A 24,620-nucleotide genomic window follows, 5' to 3' on the forward strand; every position below is an offset into this window, starting at 1 on the left:
GACTTAATTTTCATAGTTAAATAAGAGTTCTCATGTAGCAGTGTCTGACTGTCTCCCATAATTACAGATACTCATTAGTAAGAACCACTGGTGCTTTAAATGTGCTGCCAAAGCAGCTGCACCAGCAAATTCAGCTTTAGATGTCCAAAGGCAGTGTTTCTTGGATTTAACATTATCCATATTTTGCCCAGTGGAGTCAACTGAAGCTGCTCCAGAGAATGCTTATAAAAAAAAAAGACTGACGTGTTTTTTTTGTGGTACATGTTTTGAGGTAAAACAGATACTGGGATTGAAGGTGTACCAAATTTCATTTTTAAATCACCTACATGACTTGATATTCTGTGTGAATTTAAACATGTTTTGAATGCCATCCCCACAACCATGTAGGTTAAATCAATGATTAGCCCAATACCAAAAACCAACTGCGATAACACAAGGGTGCTGTTAAATTATAGAGGGATAAGATGAATGAGCAGTTAATAAATTGTATTTTACTTTACTTAATGAGAGGCATTTGGAGAGAGAAGGCCTATTTGTTTAGGAGGAAAATAGGTTTTGTAAGTTGAGGTGATAGCTTGATCATAGCTTTGTTGTGCTGGAACAATAATGCAATAAGATAATGATTCTATATATTTGAGCCATAAATGTCTGATATTTCTCCAAGTTATTCCTGATGCAGCTCTTCCTGTATACTGACAAGACTCCCTTCACCTTCACTCCTGATAGCCACTCGTGAATTATTCTTTTAAGCAATGCTGCCCTCTTGTGTCTTAGTAAATCATGTTGTCATATCTCAAATCATTACATGCTTCCTTAGTCTGAACTTACTATATAAGTCAGTTTTTAATGTGCTGGTTTTACTGTAAAGTGTATTTGAGTACCATGTAAAGCACTATATAAATAAAATGTATTATTATTATTATTATTATTATTATTATCTTGTCAGAACATGACAAAATAAAAGTTGATGTGGTGGAATATCATAAACAAAAGCATAATAAAGAAGCTCTGATGGTCACAAATAATTGACCTTTCTTTTACAATAATTGAATACTGTCTGCATCATATTCATTACAAGCAACCATGATCCGTCACTGCCCCACAGCTGTTCAGAAATACACAAAAGAATCAAATTACCGTAATTCATTCACACAAAAGCTTGCCATTAGTTGGCAAAATCTTCAAATCTCTTAGAAACTGAAAATAAATTACATTACAACAGATGTAACAGAGAGATTTATTTATTGTAAACTTTTGGAAAGGCATGGCTAAGTGAATACATCAAACCGTACATTGTGGCAAGCAGTTGCAATTGCATGGAAATCAACATCTGGGGCCACATTATTGCATCTTCTGCGATCAGGAGAGGTGACTGGGAATCACAACAAGGGTCAAATGACTGTCAAACTTTACTATGACTCGACCGGATGATGGAAAGCAATGTGGAGAAGGTTGTACAGTAAGTCTTAAAAACACTGGAATGTGGTCAGAAATTCTGAAGCATGCAAATTCAAAATGTACAGAGTGACTGTAAAGTGTTTTCAAATATCTTAACACAGTAACACACGAGAGAGAGCAGCAGACCCATATTCACATCCACTGATCAAACACTGACCTGCTGAAATGTACAAACATTAGAAAAGTTTGCATCCAAGCGTTTGGCCCTAAAAGTCAAACCAATTTCTGTCAATGTGAATATCAATGCTAATGTTTGTGTGAGTTCATAACCAGACTGTTAAGCTAATACCCTTGCATTCAGTATTGTGTGTGTGAGTTAGACAATGACAAACAAATGTACAGTCTACTATATTATATACACTATATACATATTGTTCAGTCTAATAAAAGCATCAGTGTTATTGACATATCACAATCCCTATCACAACTTACAGCAAGCAACCAAAAATAGCTATATATATATATATATATATATAACTCACTTGTTACTCACTTTGGCTCATCAGTGGCTTACCCTCATTCTCATTTTTTATATAAATATAGATATAGTACTTTGCAAAAACTTGCAATTTACAGTGGAATGAAAATGCAAAAATGCGAAGGTAAGCTTTCATACATTTTTCTTTCCTGCCAAAACAAAACCACGACAGATTTGAAATAGATTTTAATTTACTAAATGCAAGTGGGAGAGCCTAATGGTGTGACTGGTCAAAATAGCTCTATATGTACCATGGGGTGAAGAGGGTTGGACCCAGGTGCCCGAGGATCACCGTGGTTTGAGCAGCACTCTGTACATGGCGAAGCCCAGCACGGCAAACACCGTGGCCCCGACACTCGCTTTCAGCCAGAAGGTCGAGCTCTTCAGGTCCGCTTGGCTCACATGTCTGTTAAACAGAGAGAAGTAGGCCCAGAGAGAGAGATCAATACAGAGACAGGGTGAAGGGAAGGACAGTAAAGAGTAAAGAGATGGGGTGTTCCTGAGAAGGATGATGTGAAAATAAATAACATGAAACTAAGAAAATATGGATGAAATGACAGAACAGGGATATAGAAACATGGTTATACTGAATATGCTGAAGAAAAAGCCAGCCAAACAGATGAGGGATGTGCAGGATTATAGTTATGACATAAGACAACAAGACAAGAAATTAGCTATGACATCTCTGTTAGATGAGACGGCTGAGGCACAGTGACATGAGCAAACAAGATGACAACAAGGAAGTTGACTCTAACTGAATGACAATGGGACTGAGATCAAAATAGAAAAGGAAAGGCTTTAAATCCTACTGTTGTACAGGAAGCTCACAAGCAATATCAAAGAAGGTAGACAGAAAATGAAGAGTGAGGTTTTTTTAGATAGAAAATGACAAACTCAAAAAGGACTCTGACAGCATGAAACAAGGGGTAAGAATAAATTGTGGCAGGAAACGATGATGTAGAAAATGTGAGTGATACACACTTTTATTCTATTCTAATTTCTGGGAAATCGTTGCATAAAATACAACAACTTGGCACAAAGATGGCAAGCAAAAAATGAGGAAAAATAAACGGGACGAGCTTGAGGTGACGATGGCGACAAATCTGAGAAGTGAGCAGAGGTAAAGAGAGGGTTGTAAAAGGTAAAAAGAACCTTATGAGTACAACAGCGTAGAGTTTGGCCCTGACCGTCTGCAGCAGCTCAGAGTTGAGGAAGTTTTGACACAAGCAGAAGGTGCACCGGTTACAAGTGCACATGCAGCGCAGCCGGGCGTGGCTGAGGAGAGATATTGGGAAGACAAACACCAACACGCAGTTTATATATACAGTGGGGGAAATAAGTATTTGACCCCTTGCTGATTTTGCAGGTTTGCCAACTTACAAAGAATGCAAAAATCTACAATTTTAATCATATGTACATTCTAACAGTGAAAGACAGAATCCCAAAGAAAATTCCAGAAAATCACATCATATGAATTTATTAAAATTGATAACCATCTGATGAGGAAAAACAAGTATTTGACCCCCTGGACAAACAGCAAGTATTCTGGCTCCTACAAGCCAGTTAGTCTTTCTTTAAGACACAGCCCCAATCCGAACCAATTATCTACATCAAATACACCTGCCTCACCTCGTTACCTGTATAAAAGACACCTGTCAACACCCAAACAACCATCATCCAACTTCACCACCATGGGCAAGACCAAAGAGCTTTCTACGGACATCAGGGACAAGATTGTTGATCTGCACAAGGCTGGGATGGGCTACAAGAGAATCGGAAAGCAACTTGAGAGAAAAGATCAACTGTCGGTGCAGTTATCAGGAAATGGAAGAAGCACCACACCACCGCCAACCTCCCTCGGTCTGGGCCTCCACACAAGATCTTGCCTCGTGGGGTGTCCCTGATCATGCGAACGGTGAGGAATCATCCCAAAACCACAAGGGGGAACTGATGAATCAACTGAAGGCAGCTGGGACCACAGTTACAAAAAAAAGCGGTTGGTAACACACTACGCCGTCATGGGTTGAAATCCTGCAGCGCACGCAAGGTCCCCCTGCTCAAGAAGAAACATGTACAGGCCCGCATGAAGTTCGCCATTCACCACCTGGACGACTCAGAAGAGGCCTGGAAGAAGGTGATGTGGTCAGATGAGACCAAAATAGAACTTTTCAACTTGTCGTGTTTGGAGGGCAAAGAACACAGAGTACAACCCAAAGAACACCATCCCCACCGTCAAGCATGGTGGTGGCAACATCATGCTTTGGGGTGCTTTTCAGCCAAGGGGACGGGACAACTCCATCGTATTGAGGGGAGGATGGGACGGGGCCATGTATCGTGGAATTCTGGACCGACATGTCCTTCCCTCAGTGAGAGAGCTGAAGATGGGTCGAGGATGGGTGTTTCAGCACGACAACGACCCTAAGCACACCGCCAAAGCAACAAAAGAGTGGCTGAAGAAGAAGCACATCAAGGTTCTGGAGTGGCCTAGCCAGTCTCCAGACCTGAATTCGATTGAAAATCTTTGGAGGGAGCTTAAAATTGAGTTGCCAGGCGACAACCTCGGAACCTGAATGATTTGGAGGCTGTCTGCAGGGAGGAGTGGGCCAACATCCCTGCCGAAATGTGCACAAACCTTGTCACCAACTATAAAAACCGTTTGACATCTGTGCTGGCCAATAATGGCTTTTCTACAAAATATTAACATGCTGTTTGTCCAGGGGGTCAAATACTTGTTTTTCCTCATCAGATGGTTATCAATTTTAATAAATTCATATGATGTGATTTTCTGGAATTTTCTTTGGGATTCTGTCTTTCACTGTTAGAATGTACATATGATTAAAATTGTAGATTTTTGCATTCTTTGTAAGTGGGCAAACCTGCAAAATCAGCAAGGGGTCAAATACTTATTTCCCCCACTGTATATACATAAAACACACAAGAGGAAGAAGATAGAGTTAAAAGATACCACCACTATGAAATAAGTAGTTGAGTGTGGCTCATCGCCTAAGATGACAGAATACATGAATGATAATGAAAACAGATAAACCTTACTCAAATGAGATCTATCGATGAGATGGGATTATCCAACTATTTGGAAAAAGGACTCAAGTACACTCATTTGATCTAATCTCTGGATTATTCTCAAGAGACAGTATTCAGAATCAATCGCTGTTGAATAGTTTTTTTAATTAACTAAATGCAATCTTTTCTATGAATTCTATAAATTGATTATAGCACATTCTTATGTTATGTGGACTCAAACTCATTATTGTTGTGATCCTGTCAGAAATTATGACACTGCTTAAACAGTAAAAAAAACTTTTCCCACAGAAGGATGTAATAAAAATATTTGTTTAAACTAGAGATGTTAGGGTAGTACTGGAGATTATGCACCGATCCGATACCACGTAATAAAGCCCTAAAGAAAATCTACGTTAAAGTAGTTTTAGTAGTAGTCATTGTTTGTGTTTGTTCATGTTTCACAAAGAGTTTAACCTGAGCCAGACAGACAACAAAGATAGAAATCATATCACATCCATACAGGGATAGTAGTATACAGTTGTTGAAACATGATAAAATATATGACACACTGCTATCGGACCGGTACTCGGTATCGGAATTGTTATTAAGAAGCAAAAAATGATATCGGGCCATCTCTAGTTTAAACTAAAGTATATTCTGAATCTTAGAATAGTAGTTGTCTAGGCTGTGGATTCAATTAGGGCTGGTTTGCTGTATGTCATTATGTAATGTGTGACGTGCAGACAGGCACTGTGTGTTGACAGCACACTGACTGACTGCAGGAGTGTGAGCTTCTGGGAGAGATCAACATTACTGCTCAGCAGGGAAACCCATTTACCCACAGTGCAAATCCCTGTAGCATCAGACTTGAAAGCAACATGTTCAGAGAGCAGTGAAGTGCATTATTTTAGACTGAAGTACATCACGTCTGATACTGACACCTGCAGAGAGTAGGAGCGGGTTTATCCTGAGGCGTGGAGTAAAGTCACAGACATAACACACAGTAGGGCTTTGTAAACTAACAGATAAGGTGGACTGCAAAAGAAAGAAAAGGCATCCATCTATTCTACCTGTTTCACACAGGATTCACTGCCAAATATGACCCAACTGCAGAAATGAATCTCACAGTGTTAAGGAAATACAAATTAAAACCTTAGATTGAAAGACAACCCTGGGGTGCCCAGTTAGATCACCTGGTTGATCATGCGCCCCATGTACTAAGGCTCAGTCCTTACCACAGCGACCAGGGTTTGATTCTGACCCGCGGCCCTTTGCTGCATGTCATCCCTCCTCTCTCTTCCCCCTTTCCTGTCTTCAGCTGTAATATCCATCCCCCCAATTATAAAACATAGGCCTTCTGTAATCTGCCATATCCTGAGATAAACAGAGAATGGCTAAACTTTAGTTGTTGTTTGCTTTCATTAAGAAATAGACAACTTCCTTTGCTTAAAAACAAGTCAACAGGAGCTGGGTGGGTATGAATTTCAGCTCCAAATACACATTTCTTGAGAGAGAGAGAGAGAGAGAGAGAGAGAGAGAGAGAGAGAGAGAGAGAGAGAGAGAGAGAGAGAGAGAGAGAGAGAGAGAGAGTTTATGTTATGTTAGCAAGCAAACTTTAGCACAACTGCCCGACGGCAGAGGGCTCGGAGAGGGGTTTGCGGCGACGCAGAGGGGTCTGCGGGGGTACGCCGTCGATTTGACTCAAAGCATAAAACAACCTTTAGTAATAAAGTTCTTAAAATTAGTTAACTCTACTACCATTTGGGGCACCTATGTGCAAAAAGTTTAACAAATCTAGATCAAGTGTCTCCATACTTACGGGTGCATGGCCATAGTGGTAAGTTTGGTGTAGATGTCTCTGCTGGGTGCTGCTGCAGTGTTACATGTGAAGGACTGGGGAGGTGGCATCTTGTGCCGCCTACAGAACTCCAGAGGACTGCAGCCGTAGATCTGTTTGACCTCTGGCAGGTCGGACTTCGCTGCTATCATCATACATGGAATCTTGCTGTCCACGAAGTATTGCTGAGGAGGGAAAGAGAGGGCGATGAATGAGTTCAGATGTTATTTGTCTTTTAACAATAATGCAGTTACACCCTTTTACCTTGAAGACTTTGGTGCAGTATTCAAAGGAGTAAGGGTTGCCGACATCATAGACCAGGCAGACAATGTCACAGGCCAGATCAGCATCAGACAGATAGTCAAAGTCCGGGAACACTTCATGAAGCTGATAGAGGAGGAGAGGAGGGGAGAGAGTTAGAACAACATTGCGGAGTTCCAACATGAGTCCCATGCTAGATAGTTGCCAATATTCTCTGCATTACTGTGGCCAGCTGTAGTGACCTGGTTTACTACAGCCATCCTTTTCTGGCATTAATGGATGGTGGAAAGAACTGCAGGTTTGTCTTTTTTCTCTCGACCATGGGGACAACAGTGTAGCTTAGTCAGCAATCACAGTTGAGAGTGCATACTGTTGACTTGGATGAAATTATATGGATTACTGCGGATTTCATAATATCTTGTCAGAAATTAAATGTACTTAAACAAAGCAGTCTTCTGTTAAGGATGTTCAATGAAGAGAAGCACATGCTGCTGTTTTACTGACGCAGTCACAGTTAGGCCTGTCGCAATAGTCAATAAATCAATTAATCGCACGATAAAAAAAAATGAGCTCGATAATTTTTCCGGCCACGATGATTTCCATTTGCATGCTTGTTTGTTTTCCTTGAGATCATAGGCATATTGTGGATATCTAAAATGTCTTGCAGTTCCAGTGTTAACTATTCTTTTTTTTTTTTATTAATTTTTTGGGGCTTTTCCCTTTATTAGACAGTGGATAGGTATGAAAGTGGGAAAGAGATGGGGAATGACACGCAGCAAAGGGCAGCAGGTCGGATTCGAACCCCGCGCAGGACTCAGCCAACATGGGGCAAATGCTCTTACTGGGTGAGCTAGAGGCCGCCCCAAATATTCTTTAGAAATAAAAGTGTATTGATCTTTGAAAAGATGTACTTGCATTATTATGCCATTATCATTATATTAGATGAAAATGGTCTCGGAATGACAATTTATCGTCCAGCAATATTTGTTATCGTGACAGGCCTAGTCACAGTGGCTGAAGACTGAACCACACAGGAGCATTACCACCACATTTGTGCTCAAATTGCCTAGGAGTGCCATCAGAAACAGAGTCACTGTGCTGCAAGGTGTTTCCTTGTGGTTACCAGCACAGAGGGAGTGCCTGTGTAAGAAACCTTTTTCAAAGACAAACAAGTGCCGACAAAAAAAAAAAAAAAAAAAAAAAAAAAGAGTGCAGTTGATGTATTAAGTGCCTGTACAAACTAATACTATGTTAAAATATGGCTAGCATTATAGGCTTTGCATGTGCTGTTACAAGTGAGTGGTGCAATGCAAATGCTTTTGTTAAGCAAGTAGAAAGGCTTGCTTGACAAAAGCATTGGGTGAACATGATAAGAAGCTTATATAAACAGCCAGGTACATGTAAGCACAGCCGACCTCAGGCTAGGCTAATTCACAGTTCACAGTTGACAACCTCGTAATAGTGGTAGGTATAAATTTAAATCATGTCTTTTATATGAATAGAATAAAATATTATGGTAAAAATACACACACACAATTTGTCAATTATTATTATTAGAATTATTGAAAAAAAAAAAAAAAAAACGTTATTTAAACACAAGTCATAACTGCAAAAAATAATTATAGTAATTCAAGTAATAGTAGAGAAATCTTTGAAACTCACAAGAAGGTATTTCTCCTGGCCGTAAACATAGGTTGTGCTGATGGCATAGTAGGATCTGTGTTCCTCTCTAATCGTTTTTTGACACTGAGAGAAGAGAAGAAACATCATGTAAAAGCAGATCAGGACATGAAACTGTAAACTATGATTGAAAGCAAGTTGGTCTATAATGATACGATCCCATATATGCAAGAATGAGAAGTGTGTTGTGATAATAACAAGTGTAATAGGTTTAATTTAAATCTGGCACATTGTGAAATATCTGAGCTAAGTATGCATTACAATGGTAATGGTTACTGGTGCTTATTTTTGTTTACCAGGAGGTTTCTACCCAGGAAGGCTTGGAGGAAGCTGCTCTTGCCGCTGCCAATGTCTCCAAAGACATTACAGCGGAAGACGCTGCGCTGCGTCTGCTTCTTCTGCAGGTCGATCTTCTTATCTCTCGTCACTGCAGAGGGGGCAAACCATACACGGGTATCAGAGCATCAGTTCAGACAACACGTGCCTGCAGTCAGTCAGCGACAACATGAAGATTGAACTGCTGCTTCAACTGTCCAAAAGTTAGTGTTGTATGGTGTTGATTTACTGATGGGATTACTGACTGTTGAGTAGTTCAACGATGTATAAAGCAACTTCGATCAGTTCAGGACGCTGAATAATACTAATGTTTAAACATTAATCTATGAATGTATAGGTCTATATTTGTGATATTACAACAAACTTTTATACGGATCTACAACTTGTGATTTAATATGAATATGTAGAAGCAGATGTGATGGTTTCATTCACCTGTAATCCCTGCTGCTTGGGACTCCTGCTCAGCAATGATTGAGTAACCGAGGTAACCCAAATACTCCAGGCATCGTTGGACATCCAGATACGTTGTTAACCTGAACAAATGTAAGTTGAAGCCAAAAGAGAAACCAATGTGACAGATATTTTTTTGACTCGGGTACAAAAACACCCTAGGTTGCATTTTGCCTAGAGTTACGCTTTAACCTAGAGGGGCTGTATTTGAAATACTGAAACAAATAGTGGGCTGTTCCCCAATTTTTGAAATAATTTTGTCACGGCCACGTGCACACAACATAACAAAAAAAAGAGGGAGTGTGACTTCATTGTTTGCTCAGGACACCATTACTCCACTATCTTTACATATCAAATATTTGTTTGCTGCTATATTAAAGCTCTAGTGCGTAACCTTTTGATTAATAAACATTGTTACATTCAAGCCATTGCCAAATGAGTTGCTACAAAGCTAATTAAGACTACCAGCTCCACACAACTCTCTCTCTATGTTCAAAAGATTGTGGCGTCCGGTGAAATTCCCACGCAGAAGTTCGAGTGAAGATAATTACCTCTTCCATCATGTTTTTTTAATTCTCCGTGTTCTCCTCTTTGGCTACTAGCAACCGCATGGAGGGGGCGGGCCAACAGTGTTGCTGTCATTACTTAGAATTCCTCATGGGGGCGACAGGAACTATGCACTATAGCTTTAATGTTCTGAATGTCGAGTACAGAACCTTTACATAATCACCACTTACGTCCACTGGGAGAGATATCCCTGGTAGGTGATCCAGCCCTGGTCATTAGTGCAAACTGTGTTATTGACATCTGGACCCCAGGGCATGTAGGGAAAAACATCAAACAGGTCCCTCATCTCCTCTGGTGACAAGGCACAGTCACGGTCCTGATAGACACAAAGGTTGGTTACTGTTCAGGACGGTGAACTACGGTAACCTATAGAAAATGGTGCTTGAAGAAGGAAATATTTCACTTAGTTTGCTGTTTGTCATTTCTACCTGAGAAAACAAAACATGGGTTTTGATGGCGCAGTGGATTTGAGACATGCCTTTGGTGTGGGAGACCCGGGTTCGATTCCCACTGCGATACATCAACCAACGTGTCCCTGAGCAAGACACTTAACCCCTAGTTGCTCCAGAGGCGTGCAACCTCTGACATACATAGAAATTGTAAGTCACTTTGGATAAAAGCGTCAGCTAAATGACATGTAATGTAATGTAATGACTGAAGCATAAATTCACAGTAGGACACTAATCACTACGACAAAAAGCAGATCATGGTACAAGCTGGCACTTTTACTCTTTGACTTCCAGTCTAACCTCTCGGCTAATTCTCCTGTCAATCTCTCCTCAGTGACAAGATGTTTAAATCACGCCTCAGCAGGTGGTCAGCGCTGGCTGTTTGGTTTTGTGCGGTGTTCCGTACTGAGCAGCTTTCTGTAAAAGCCTCTCCAGGGCAGAGGGTAAAGTAAATACAGAACCAGGTTTACAGGATTATACCTTGTCATGTTTGTCAAAGACGCTCTGGAGGAAGAGGTAGGCATTATGGTTGAGCTCTGTGGTGCAGTCTGGAGGAAGTTTCAACCTAAAGACATTGTAATGTTTAAAAGTAAATGTTATAGTCAATGAGCAGAACATGTGATAAACAGAAAACATTACTACAAAAGAATAAATAAGAGGATAAATATTACAATTTACTTATAAAAGTGGCTCAGTAGTCCTCAGTAGACATTTTAGTAGGTGTTGTGAAAATGTGCATATTCAATCTACCTATTAATCCTTCCTTGGTAATAACATGAATGTAAAGTACTGAATCTAGTATCTAATTCAAGGGTTTAACAGCACTGACAGTTTGGTAAAAATGAGAACAGGCACCAAAAGTGAAAGACAGTTGTTGCTACACCTTTATTTTTGTTTAAATTTAACCATAAAAGGTAACATTATGTTTGAAGAAAATAAAGTATTATCCTAAAACGAGCACAAATACTTGTGTCCATCACACACAGTGAGGGAAATAATGAGGCTTTTATAAAGGCATGCGCACAGGATGCAGATGGTGGTGGGTGTCTAAAGAAATGAAGACTGGGACTCACGGAGGAAAGAGATAGTCCTGATTTAACTCCAGGTCATCGTCGTACCCAAACCTCCTTAGCACTGTCCACGTTGTTTCATGGCGCCCTCGCTGTATGAACAGGGTGTGGAGGAAGAGGAAGCCTGGAGAGGATATCACAGAAATACCGAAAAACACAGTCAGGAATAATATATGATATGTGTGTGTATGTCAACACAAGGAGGAAGCCAGTCCATCCATGTCTACCTTGCAGAGTGAGTCCGTTGTCACGCACTCCGTCATTCAAATTCTTCCTCACCACATTTTTTACATCCTCCAACGCCTGAGACTCTAGTGGGGTGTTAAAGCACGTCCGCTGTGTGAGCAATCGGACAAAAACGTCATTGTTGTCAAAAGCAGCCAAAGAAAAGTCCTGTGCAAATAGTAGCTTTTGATAAACCCCTTTTTAATCTTAAAGATTGTTGTCTGGCCTTTCTGCATTTTTATTAGATAGTACAGGTAGACAGGAAAGGGGGGGGGGAATGACTCGCAGCAAAGGGCTGCGTGTCGGATGCTAACCCCAATCGCTGCCAAGTACTCAATCTACATGGGGCGCACGCTCTACCGGGTGAGCTTGAGGTCGCCGTGATAAACCTATTGTTACAACAACATCATCAGTTGACTTACCTGGAAGAAGTTGAGCTCGTTATCATTGAGAATCCCATCATTGTCCAGGTCAGACACTTTGAAGATTCGAGTCAGGGCTTTGACACACAGTGGCTTCATCTGGGAATCCAAAAGGCAAATCAAAAGTTACTTAAACGCAACTACTTTGTAATTCATCTTCTGCTAAAATTCCGTTTAATACTGCATTACATAACTCTCTCGAATGTAAGGTTTTTAGCTGACAACCACTGCACATCAAAAAAACAGTGGTGCAGAAGTCACACAGTATATTTTTGCTCTTACATCTTTTTTATCTGGACAGTAAAGAGGACCTGTGGGGTGCAGAACTGCCTTTTGGGCGTAGTAGAACAGCTCTGAGATGTTCTTCAGGTTCTTTGCTGAACACTGTAAACAATGAAAAAAGGAAGGACAGAGTTTGGTTATGCATACATACGTATACTTTTTTTCAATATGATATAAAAACACCCTGTATACAGCTTTGTTGCATATAAAACACCTTAATGTCTTTGCAACCCTGTGAAAATACAGTATCATGGCAAAGTGGGGCCTTCCCTGTTTACGTACCTGTGTGTGTGTGTGTGTGTGTGTGTGTGTGTGTGTGTGTGTGTGTGTGTGTGTGTGTGTGTGTGTGTGTGTGTGTATATATTCCTGTATATAATGTATGTGTGTGCGGGAGCTAAGTCAGGGCCAGACAGGGTATTAACACACAGGATCTGTCTGAGTGACACGCCTGGTTTAATTAACCAGTCTGAAGAAACACAGGCGCTGCCAGCTAGGAGACAGTACTCCGTGTTAAAACACAGGAGGAGGAAAAGAGTGAACTCAGCACAAACAGCTGACTTCTCAACCATTAGGAGCTTCTTCACCGTGCTTAGATACAGCAGTCCTCATGTTGTGGGTTTGAGTTAAGCTCATGGCCGGTGTCAAGTATCAAATCCTCTGGTACAAAATTGGGTGATCTTATTGTAAACACTGTTTATAGTAAACATATGCAAAACAAATAGAGTCCATCATGGAAAGTATAAAAAAAAGGGCAGCAATAGCAATACTATTGACAAAAGGGTCAATTAGGGTTAATATATACGAACTAAGGCAACAATCGATACAATTGACAAGATTATCCCTAGGCTACAGACTTCCATTTCGGCATTTCTACAAGTTTAAAATCGCATATCTGACAAATCGATATACTGTATTGTAGAACTTGGTGTTACGTTTGGTTGATAGTGAGGATCATAAACATGTAACAGCAAAGATTGTGAAGGGTTTACAAATAGAGGTCACAGTAAATGACAATAACATTCTTAATTTGGGCCAGTTCTATTCTGCAAACATTCTGTTTCTATATTGTCATCGTGTGAAAACTATTTAAATGTATTTATTGAGATTTTAATGTTTTTACATCAACTTAAGTGTCTTCACTCTGCTGGTAAAACCATTAAAAGAACCGCCAATAAAGTAAAAAAACGATGTCTGGATGTTAACTAAAAACAATCCTGTTCCTCTTGGCTCCTAAACAAAGTTTCCCCCAACAGTTAATGACAATAGAATAAGATATTGATTTCCATTTGTGTTTATGTCCCTTGTGATCTTGTGTACGTAGCAACACAACTGCTGTCTGGAACAATAGCATTGCTACTGCATTACTTGAATAGGGAAGTATTTGTATGGCAAATTAAAACAGATCAGCACTCTCACAGCATTCACTTTATTTGTTTACTGTTCAGAAACAGTGCAAACAGTGAACAGATCTGTCACTCCATACCTCAACACAAGTCTCTATCTCACTGTGCCGGTTCATAATGGGCAGTATGGTCTCCATGCTGCTGTGTTCCACCAGGTCCGACTTGTTTCCCACCAGAATCAGAGGAACCCTGGACACATAAATTACAAACACAGCATTGTATTAACCCTAATACAAAGATAAACTATACATTTTTAGGCAAAAGAGTACTTTCCCTTTAATATATGTTCCTTCCCAGAAAAGCACTGACTCAATTAACAGTGAAAATCAAAACGCAAATTGAGAATAAGGCTATCTGTTCATATGAAATGTTGCTTTCCAGTTCAGCTCTCTGCTTACATAAAAGCATTTCCACCATGTGATTGTAGGTCATCACTTCAACAACTTGTAGAAAGATTCCATGACTGGCCTATTGCTACAGAAAATGGTCTTTTGCAGACTTTCCATTAGGTTGATGGTGCATTAGGAGCCTGTTGTGCTCATTGAGAAATGAAGAAACAAGCACCCTATTCGCCCCATATTTCATTGTCCAAAACTGAGCTGACAAAGAAAACTCTGACCTATTTCCATACAAGTTCACACCTGCTGTCCTTGTCTGTGTTCTCAGTAATGAGGGGGATCCAGTGGCTCGTCACCTATGGAAAACAAAAGGTAGAAAAAAGATAAAAATGTAAAAGATCATCACCATTTTGAGAGACAACTTCTAATTTACGAGTGTCACACTGACAGCCTCACACGTTTTACTGTTTAACTGCAACACAAACCAATTATGGAAATCCTAGCCACAGAGGTAGCTCACCTTTTCTATGGACTTCTTGTTGTTGACAGAGTAGACAATGCAAATCACATTTGCCTAGGAAAGAGACCAACACAGATCCATTTTAGGCTTATACCTGAACTCAGTACTTAACAGAGCACTAAAAAGGAAAGCATAATGCACTGACTGACCTTGGAGATCTCCTGAAACAACTGCTCATCTGTCTGCTCTGCCTCTGTAGGAGAAAAACAAGTGTACTACAGTTAATACCATGAAATAGTTCTTCTTTCTCAATTTGCAGGCAGAAAAGGTGATATTTATGATTTTACAACAAATGTCACCACAACTTAATGCAGGTAAATCTAAAAACAAAGAATGGGCCATTACCTGAATAGTCCACAATGTGTGTGGGAACTCTCTCTGGTGTGACATCTGCAGGTATGGTAATTTCCTCAGCTCGGTAGGGAACCTAGGATGAACGCAACATGGCTCTCACTTACACATACATGTTTACAACTAGTTACAGGGCTCCAATAATATGGTTAAATCAATAATGTTAAACTCCACAAATATTAGATATTCGAGGCACAGAGGCATCATCAAAGTATCAAACATCTGACATAATAATCACTTATCCGTACCACATTTGGGAACTCCTCACTGACCAGGGACATGATGAGAGACGTCTTCCCCACTTTGGCTGTCGACGGAGGAAGAGAGAAGAGGAGCGAAAGTATAAATGAGACTGATTATTTGGTAGATCTTAGCAGATACTCAACCACATTTGCTTACAACTCATTACAATTCATATTAATATTTTAACTGTGGGGGGACATCATTTATTAATTTAAGATGAAAATAACGTTAACAAGCTATCCGGGCCATGTGACTGGGACACAGATATCACACTACTGACATCACAAACACCACAGGGCAATTTTTTATGGGTGTACAATCTATGAATTGAAGCTTTCATCCTGGCCTCGGTTTTAAAACTACTGGTCTTTACAATGGCTTCCTATTTATTAGTAAGCCAGAGACCTTCAATAAAAGACTAAATGTATTCCTAACTGTTCTGTTAATGTGTGTGTGAACAGTGTGAAAACAACATAATTCCCAAAACAGCTGGGCTTCCTGTGGAAAAAATAGTCAGTGTGAAGAAGGTGGAAAGATAGAATAAAATTCTCTGTCTGGAGTTTACTTCCCAAAATAATCCCAGAAATTCTATGAATTCAATGACTAGAGAAAACTACCATAGGCAGAAGTTGGCACAGTTGTAAAATACTATATATTTCTATAGGTTGAGATTTAAAGTGAGCAACCTTTATCTGTTCTATGTCCACTAACATACAATGGAAATACTGAGGTTAGTTGTGTAATGGAGACATACAAATGTATACTGTTTCAAAAAGCTACAGCAGATGTATGCAGCAATAACACAAAACAGATCAGAAGTTAGACAGAAAGGATGAATGGACTGAATGAACACCATCATCATGAGATGATGATGATGCCCTGCTGGTAGCATCAGTGCAAAGTGTACACTAAAGGCTGACACTGCAGCCAATCGCTGCTGACCAACACACTGTAAGTTACGTTAAATATCACAGTTTTATAGCTTTACTTACGCTCCCCCACTAATAATATTCTCACGTCCTTGCGCATCGTCTTCAGCGTCGACAAACTCGGTAAACTGGCTTGTGTGAAACATTTATGCTCCTGTCTGGATGAAGGATACAACTAGCCAGCTCTCCTCGGCCTGGCTCGCTTGCTAACGGCTATGTTTGCATGACAGCTCCGGTTTACACTGGTTCAGAAAAGATAATCGACAATTGTTATATCTCCGGGAATATTAAAACGGTGTTTTTACTATATATTCCACCTGCGAGACTCAGTCAGTCAGACAGTGCTGCTGCTGTATTCAACCACAGCCAGCCCTTCGCACAAACTTGAAGAGCATTAGCGGGCGCTAGCATGCGTGCTTTCCGCCACGCCCCTCATGACAGTGAGGACGAGCAAAGATCGTATATTGAATCACGTACAAACAGCCACTAATGTAGCTAGGAGTGTTTTAAGCATTGAACTGTTTTGTTGATATATCATAGCATTGACGTTTCTTCGTCTTTTCTACCTCTTGTGCATATGTAATTGTGCCCTAGACACGGTTGTACATTTATCATAACTTTATTTTTAGTTTATGTCTAGTTTGTCTATTTATTTAGTCTATTTATTTAGTTATTCAATTTATTTTATTAAATATTTAGTTTATTTCGTTATATATATAGTTTGTTATAAGTAGCATTGTACAATACTGTCCTATTCAAGATTCAAGAATTAAAAGTGCAAAAGTATTAACAGCAAAATAAAGTAGCCTATTATAGCAGAATGGACTATATATATATATATATATATATATATATATATATATATATATATATATATATATATATATATATATATATATATATATATATATAACCGATCGTTAAAATATCGATGCTTTAGTAAGAAGCATTGTATATTAATGTTACAGCTGGTGGAGCAAATTGTACATAAAACAGTACTTGAGTAAATGTACCTAGTTACTACTTTCCAACAGTGCTTAAAATACAAACCGAGCTCACAATATTTTTCAGAAAATTATCTCCATAGACATATATTATGTCTATAATTATCTCCATTGGCTGGTTAGCTCGATGATATTTCTGGTACCGGGAGATTGGCGTTGAGTGACACATCTTACTTTTTCCTCCAGTTCGACAGCGCCTGTCAAAACGCGTCACAGACAAGAAAACCAACAGCAGAAACCATAAATGTTGCATAGTGTGTGTATTAAGCATCTATTTATTTAAAAAAAATAAGTGCACTATATACACGATATAAACGGAAATAATAAAGGAATTAAAAAGGGTCCATTAGCCGCTTGGCCTGGTTGCTAATCCACCCTTGCATATCACAATAACCTTCCTATGACTGAAGGCATCCAGATAGAGACACCTCTACCATGCCTGACATAATCTTCAACTGTCATCTGTGATCACTACAGTATTCTGTATCTTGCTACTGAAGAGGAATATACTGTATATACCTATAGAATTGGTAAAATATTAAAAGCAGGGATCAATTGTTTATACAATTTATTAAAATTATGAAGAGCTTTCAGTTTCACACAACTATGTAGACAGCTAAAATTAAACAGTGTGTGAAAAAATGAACCTAATCCTTTCAAAATGTGCAAATTGAGTGAAACATAAAATACAAAATAACTACAGAACAATTGCAAATTATACATACAATGTTATTCTCTTATTCTTATTTTTAATTAATACAATATTTGGTTCCAGTGTAATTATAATGTATTGCAAAGAGTTCTTTGATGCAATGTTATAGTGGCAAAGACAATGCAATCAAGCTTCTGATGTGCAGCAACGTCCCAGCTGTGACAGTAACTTCTCCAATGTGCCAAGGTGTAATCACAGACACTTTAGTCCGTGCAAAAGTGTTGAAGTTGATCATTTGTCTGTGGTGTTGAGCAGTTCTGTCAGTAATAGAGAGTTTGTCACCATGTTTCTTTATCCTCTGACAGCTTCAGGAGCATCTTTTGGAAGAAGAGGCTTTGAGTCTGTCATGTCCCAAAACGATTCTTAATGCATCCTGAACTCCTGCAAACCAACGGGTCGAACTGGTCTAGTCACTTTCCCCTTCTCATGCTGGCTTCATCTATATCAAAGAAAGAAAAGGTTAGGAGTGGGTTTTCACATGTGATAAGCACCAGAAGACATTACCTACACTCTATGAGGTATAACAACAGTATCTTACTAGCATAATCCTCTGGGGTCATGGGTTGAGAGATGACCTTTCTGAAGGCCTCCAGCCACTCCTTCTGCTCCTGCTCCTGCTCACACATAAACAAAAACTGCCTTTCCGGAGTTTCCAGCGTGATGCCACAGTGCCATCGGTTTCCCCTCAAGCTCTGCCTGCTGCTCTCTGAAGCAGAGTAGCTGTGGCTCTCTGTGCCAATGAAGACAGCACCCTGCTCTGTAGCATCCTAACATTGATAACAAGCAGCACAAAGAAGAGCACTTAGCAAAAAAAATTATTGTTTCATATCAGGCTAATGTCTGCGTATTTTCCTGGAAATGTCCACAAAATAATACAATTGATTTGAATGTATAATCATTGTAGTTTTTATAAATGAGTGTTAGAATTTTTGCTCATTTACTTATCTATTTATTTATACAGTCACTTTATACACACACTGTAGACACCGGCATTATCTGTTAATTACCAGTGGACTTTTAAAATACAGAAGCTTTCTGTTCATTGAGCACAGTGTGAACCACCTCTTCTTGAATGGCTCCCGATGCTGGAAACACACACGAACACACAGACACACACAGGCAGAGGAAGAGGAAGATAAAACAATGAAAATGAATTCAAATCAAAATCAAATAAATTTGTCAGATATAATAAATCAAATCAAATTCATTTTTATAATAAACTCAGACGAACCGTTGGGCCAGTTTTCTCCATGTACCCCTCCTTCAGGCAATTTACTGTTAGTTGAGATATTAACTGTACAAAGAGACACATTTAACACTCTTAACTGACTGAAAGTGGCAGTTTAACACTTTAACTTTAACAATCTATCCAAGCTAAATCTTTTGAAATTTTGTCTCACGTCATTATCTCGAAGAGTGGGATGTTTCTTCAGGAGGTATGCCAAGCGTGTTGCTCTAATAGCATTGAACAAGGATACAATTACCTGTAAGATATAGAAAAGCATATCAGGAAGACATAAACTGCATCATGCAAGTTATCTGGTTAATTTCATACAATTAAGGTTAAAAAACAAGAGAGCTTGAAAAACCAGGATAGCTGAACATAGAAGCTGTATTTGACCATGACACACACATTACAACACTACAATATATTTGTAGTGTATTTACCAGTAAAATATGATGCATATGTGTGAAGATTTTCTGATATGACTTCTTTTAATTAAAGACGTTTTTGTACAACATTTTAAGGTCCGCCTCTCCTCTTGCTAACAACTGCATTTTTGGTGTTTTGTTGATATTGTGATGTATCGCCTTTGTACTTCTTTCAGATGTAGGCCTACACCACAGCACATTTGTGGACGTGGGAGGTGGACCTCCCAGGGTGCACTTCCAGTGGAGAAAACGTGATGCAGGGCCCTCTAGGGTGCCCTTCTAGTGGAGGAAGTGCGATGCAGGGCCCTCTTGGGTGCATTTCTAGTGGAGAAAACGTGATGCAGTGCCATATAGGCTGCCCTACATCTTGGTGCCCTTTTTATTTATTTTTTAGCCCTTGCCCATCAGACAGGCCAAGTCCAAAACTGTCACAGCAAGTGCGAGATTCAAAGGTAGATGAGCTGAAGTCAAGACATGTATCTGTTTAAAGTAGAAATAAAGTATCACAATGGCACTCAAGCTCACCTGTCCTTTCTCGTGATAAACAAACAGATTCCTTATGCGTTTGTCATGCATGTAAGAGATCTGAAGACCGTGGGCGTGATTGATCTTCTCCGGCTGGAAAACTGCATTCAGGTCCTTCATGGAGATGACAGCTTTGGGAAGCTTGGACTGAATAAGAGGATTAAGGAAGGATTTCAAAAGATTAGAAATAAAATGTACTTGCCTGTAACCCATGTATTCTCATAAAACATTGTAGACTAAATGGTGATGTGGAAAATCTCACATCCTCTTTAATAAAGTATCTGAGGGTGAAGTCTTTCCGGGACAACAGGAAGATCCTCTTTAAAAACTGCTTGTTGTCTTTCCCCTTCTTCCATAGTGTTGACTCGAACCGGTCTGGGTTGGATACATCAAATAAATAAAAGAGATGAAGAGCTACTAAACTTCTATGCATGCCAAATTCAAATGCATAATTCTGATTATTTTGCTGATTGGAAGAGCATGTTAATGTTAGTATACTGGCAGGATAATTACCTGAGCAATAAGCTTGCTGAAAATTGTTTTCTCCTGTGAACTCTCTTCTTTCATACTTTGCACGGATCCACTGATCCTTAAGAACACTACAACAAAGCAAAAAAACAACAACTTTACTGTTTCTGTATGGATGAAACACAAGTATTTAAGGAAATACCAGAACATGTGTAGACCTGCCATTGATGAATGAGGCTAATTCACTGTCTTTAGTAATAGCTCCACTTCTGTAATTGGCACTGTTTGTTCTTTTTTTTTTTTTTACCTCTCCACACCCATTCAGAAGTAAAGTACTTCATTTTGCACTGTGCTACTGAGGTGAATGGATGTTGAATGTGGTGACTCACATGCAGTCTTTCTGTTGCGGCTGGTAGAAGAAGGCAGGGACACACTTTTCATAAATGGCTTTGGCTGCAGAATTTCCCCACTTCCGCATGAACTGAAATCACAAGATGTGAGATTTTAAAAGTTACAACAAGACAAATAATATTAATTCTCTTCATTTCATATTTGAAGATCCCTGTCTTGCAGAGGAGGACAACTGATTTACTGAAACCAGAAACAATTTACAACTTAGACAGATCTCAAGAGATTATAAACAAAACATGTACAGTATCCATATTGAGAACAAAGCGCACTCTTACCTAAATCATAAATACCTTATGCAAAATAGAGCATTAACACGGTGGACAGATTAGTTTTCAAGATTCAAAATTTGAAAGGTTTTATCTGTCACATGTGCATACAATAGATACAAAATAATAAATAGAACAATAGGAATGATAAGAATTAGAAAAAAATTAAAAAAAATTATGCAAAAATATACGTATAAATAAAGTACATATTAAAATTGTCCCGGTATTAAGTAGGCTGTGCAAATACAAAAACATAAAATGAATGAATAATAAATAATACATGTAATTAGCTACCCATATAAAATGAGTACAAACTACAAACCTATACCTCTACTAGTGAATCATCCCAGAAATCCAGACGTATGGATTTCACTTTGCTGACAGCAGGTAAATTACGATGCAACCCAGAGCAGTTCAGGCACACAAAGACACCAAGTGTGTAGGAGGCCCAGTCAGGCTCTGTAAACAAAAGGAAAATAAAAAGGTTTTCTTGTAGGTTAATGTGCACTACTAATCTGGGGGTAAATTTAACAGTGAAATGAATTTAAGTATTTCATTTCTTGTTTTTCTTTTCCTCTCACACAGACTCTATTCACTGTCCTCGTCAGTGATGGCCACAAAGTGGGAACAATGAGGTAATACCACAGAATATACAGCAGCTACCACTTCCCCTTTCAAATGTTTATAAAAAAAATTTGACTAGGCTATAAAGTATGACTTTGGAGATAGTTCTGTTAACAACAAGATAACATGGCCCGATGGCACAGGTTACTGTTCATCATTCTTGCTCATCATTCTTTTAACTTTAATAAAGAAAACATGTTCACTCACACAGAAATCAGATACAATGGTCCTTGAAACATGTATTGTTGGAAATCAGTCAAACAATGTTGCTGCTTGCTATCATATCAAAAGAATGTATCGTGGTTATGAATCTTTGTCAGCGTATGTACTCACCAGGAGCTCCACAGTCAGCACACAAGTTGTTACCTGGCTGTTGCACCAAATCAAGTAGGATTTTGTTGTTTCTCTCCAGACTGGCCATAGGGGAAGGTAGGTTGCTTCGGTCAGATTGACAGTTGTAATCCAACAAAAGAGCTACTGGGTATTAACTCCATACTCATTCCACACATTGAATGGTTCAGAGCTGCTCTGCTCTGTAGCAGGTGAAAGAACTGAATTTCTTTTCACTGGCCAGGGGCACCGCATTTCCTCTTACCAGCACAGCATCATGAAGTTTATTGTTCTGCACTCAAACGCAGAGGACCAGAAATAACAGAGAAAGGAAGTGAAACAGACGTCACCGTGTAACAGAGTGACCTACACTATGAAAGTTATAGAATTGTGTGTAGCTCATAACTGTAAGTTTGACTGGTGTGTGTGTGTGAGGTACAGTGTAAATATCTAAAATAAAGGTTTGTTCATTTAAAAATATTTTGCAATTAATTAAAATGCAGTATAATAAACAAGGTAGAGATGGAGTGACCCTGCCCGGAGGAAGCCCGGGGCCCCCGTCTGGAGCCAGGCCCAGACGGCGGGCTCGTCGGCGAGCGCCTGGTGGCCGGGTTTGCCACGGAGCCCGGCCGGGCACAGCCCGAACAAACTACGTGGCTCCCATCTCTCCAGTCCATGGGCCCACCACCTGTGGGAGGAACCGCTGGGGTCGGGTGCGCTGCCAAATGGGTGGCAGTGAAGGTCAGGGGCCTCGACGGACCAGACCCAGGCAGGCAGCAGACGCTGGCTCTGGGGACGTGGAACGTCACCTCTCTGTTGGGGAAGGAGCCGGAACTGGTGCGGGAGGTGGAGCGCTACCGGTTAGATCTGGTGGGGCTTACCTCTACGCACAGTCTCGGTTCTGGAACCGTACTCCTGGATAGGGGTTGGACTCTTTTCTTCTCCGGAGTTGCCCAGGGTGTGAGGCGCCGGGCGGGTGTGGGGATACTCACAAGCCCCCGGCTGAGCGCCGCTACGTTGGAGTTTACCCCGGTGGACGAGAGGGTCGCCTCCCTACGCCTGCGGGTTGTGGGGGGGAAAACTCTAACTGTTGTTTGTGCATATGCACCAAACAGGAGTTCGGAGTATTCGGCCTTCTTGGAGACCTTGAGTGGAGTCCTGCATGGGGCAGGGTGGGGGACTCCATTGTTCTGCTGGGGGACTTCAACGCGCACGTGGGCAATGATGGAGACACCTGGAGAGGCGTGATTGGGAGGAACGGCCTCCCTGATCTAAACCAGAGTGGTTGTTTGTTGTTGGACTTCTGTGCTAGTCATGGATTGTCTATAACGAACACCATGTTCGAACATAGGGATGCTCATAAGTGTACCTGGTACCAGAGCACCCTAGGCCGAAGGTCAATGATCGATTTCATAATCGTTTTATCTGATCTGAGGCCGTATGTTTTGGACACTCGGGTGAAGAGAGGGGCAGAGCTGTCAACCGATCACCATCTGGTGGTGAGTTGGGTCAGGGGGTGGGGGAAGACTCTGGACAGACCTGGTAAGCCCAAACGTGTAGTGCGGGTAAATTGGGAACGTCTGGAGGAGGCCCCTGTCCGACAGACTTTCAACTCACACCTCCGGCGGAGCTTTTCGTGCATCCCTGTGGAGGCTGGGGGCATTGAACCCGAGTGGACAATGTTCAAAGTTTCCATTGCTGAAGCTGCGGCGAGGAGCTGTGGTCTTAGGGTCTTAGGTGCCTCAAGGGGCGGTAACCCACGAACACCGTGATGGACACCGGTGGTCAGGAAGCCGTCCGACTGAAAAGGAGTCTTTCCGGGATATGTTATCCCAGAGGACTCGGAGGCAGTTGCAGGGTACCGAGGGGCCCGAGGGCTGCAGCCGCTGCCGTGAAAGAGGCAAAGCAGCGGGTGTGGGAGAAGTTTGGAGAAGACATGGAGAAGGACTTTCGGTCGGCACCAAAGTGCTTCTGGAAAACTGTTCGCCACCTCAGGAGGGGAAGCGGGGAACCATCCAAGCTGTGTACAGTAAGGATGGGACACTGTTGACCTCAACTGAGGAGGTAATAGGGGGCGGTGGAAGGAGCACTTTGAGGAACTCCTGAATCTGACTAATACGCCCTATGTTAGAGGCAGAGCTGGAGGATAACGGGGATTGTCGTCGATTTCCCAGGCGGAAGTCACTGATGTAGTCAAACAACTCCACAGTGGCAAAGCCCGGGATTGATGAGATCCGTCCAGAAATGCTCAAGGCTCTGGGTGTGGAGGGGCTGTCCTGGTTGACACGCCTCTTCAACATTGCGTGG

At 40.6% G+C, this 24,620-nt stretch overlaps 2 protein-coding genes across 3 annotated transcripts; both read right to left on the reverse strand.

Moving 5' to 3' along the window:
* Positions 1-1,221: 1,221 nt before the first annotated feature.
* rhot1b (ras homolog family member T1) lies at positions 1,222-16,760 on the reverse strand. Of its 2 annotated transcripts, XM_028594916.1 has the most exons (20): positions 16,384-16,760; positions 15,397-15,455; positions 15,143-15,224; positions 14,947-14,990; positions 14,798-14,851; positions 14,581-14,633; positions 14,020-14,128; positions 12,537-12,638; positions 12,255-12,353; positions 11,835-11,943; positions 11,611-11,731; positions 11,018-11,102; positions 10,259-10,404; positions 9,504-9,604; positions 9,032-9,162; positions 8,718-8,801; positions 7,059-7,181; positions 6,777-6,979; positions 3,089-3,211; positions 1,222-2,342 (listed from the first exon to the last, which is right to left on the reverse strand). In XM_028594916.1, exons 1-20 carry the CDS (start codon positions 16,418-16,420, stop codon positions 2,225-2,227), a joined length of 1,983 nt encoding a protein of 660 aa, XP_028450717.1. In that variant the 5' UTR covers positions 16,421-16,760; the 3' UTR covers positions 1,222-2,224. The 2 variants fall into 2 exon arrangements, with proteins under 2 accessions (XP_028450717.1, XP_028450724.1); XM_028594923.1 differs by lacking the exon at positions 3,089-3,211.
* Positions 16,761-17,671: 911 nt separating this feature from the next.
* Positions 17,672-22,615, reverse strand: LOC114566460 (arf-GAP with dual PH domain-containing protein 2-like). Its single transcript, XM_028594935.1, has 11 exons — positions 22,317-22,615; positions 21,688-21,818; positions 21,072-21,163; positions 20,728-20,813; positions 20,477-20,589; positions 20,215-20,361; positions 19,437-19,520; positions 19,268-19,330; positions 19,044-19,121; positions 18,575-18,803; positions 17,672-18,475 (listed from the first exon to the last, which is right to left on the reverse strand). Exons 1-11 carry the CDS (start codon positions 22,402-22,404, stop codon positions 18,447-18,449), a joined length of 1,140 nt encoding a protein of 379 aa, XP_028450736.1. The 5' UTR covers positions 22,405-22,615; the 3' UTR covers positions 17,672-18,446.
* Positions 22,616-24,620: the final 2,005 nt, after the last annotated feature.

Source organism: Perca flavescens, chromosome 2 (assembly GCF_004354835.1).
Source record: "Perca flavescens isolate YP-PL-M2 chromosome 2, PFLA_1.0, whole genome shotgun sequence".
Classification (NCBI taxonomy): domain Eukaryota; kingdom Metazoa; phylum Chordata; class Actinopteri; order Perciformes; family Percidae; genus Perca; species Perca flavescens.

Coding starts and splice junctions, on each gene's coding strand:
- rhot1b (XM_028594916.1), bottom strand. CDS start 16,420: ATGCGCAAGGACGTGAGAATATTATTAGTGGGGGAGC. Junction 10,405..11,017: donor TCTTTGACAAACATGACAAG/GTATAATCCTGT, acceptor TGTGTCTATCAG/GACCGTGACTGTGCCTTGTC. Junction 8,802..9,031: donor TCCTGGGTAGAAACCTCCTG/GTAAACAAAAAT, acceptor CTCTTCTCTCAG/TGTCAAAAAACGATTAGAGA.
- LOC114566460 (XM_028594935.1), bottom strand. CDS start 22,404: ATGGCCAGTCTGGAGAGAAACAACAAAATCCTACTTGATTTGGTGCAA. Junction 21,819..22,316: donor TGCTGACTGTGGAGCTCCTG/GTGAGTACATAC, acceptor TTTTGTTTACAG/AGCCTGACTGGGCCTCCTAC. Junction 18,804..19,043: donor TGTATTTTAAAAGTCCACTG/GTAATTAACAGA, acceptor TATCAATGTTAG/GATGCTACAGAGCAGGGTGC.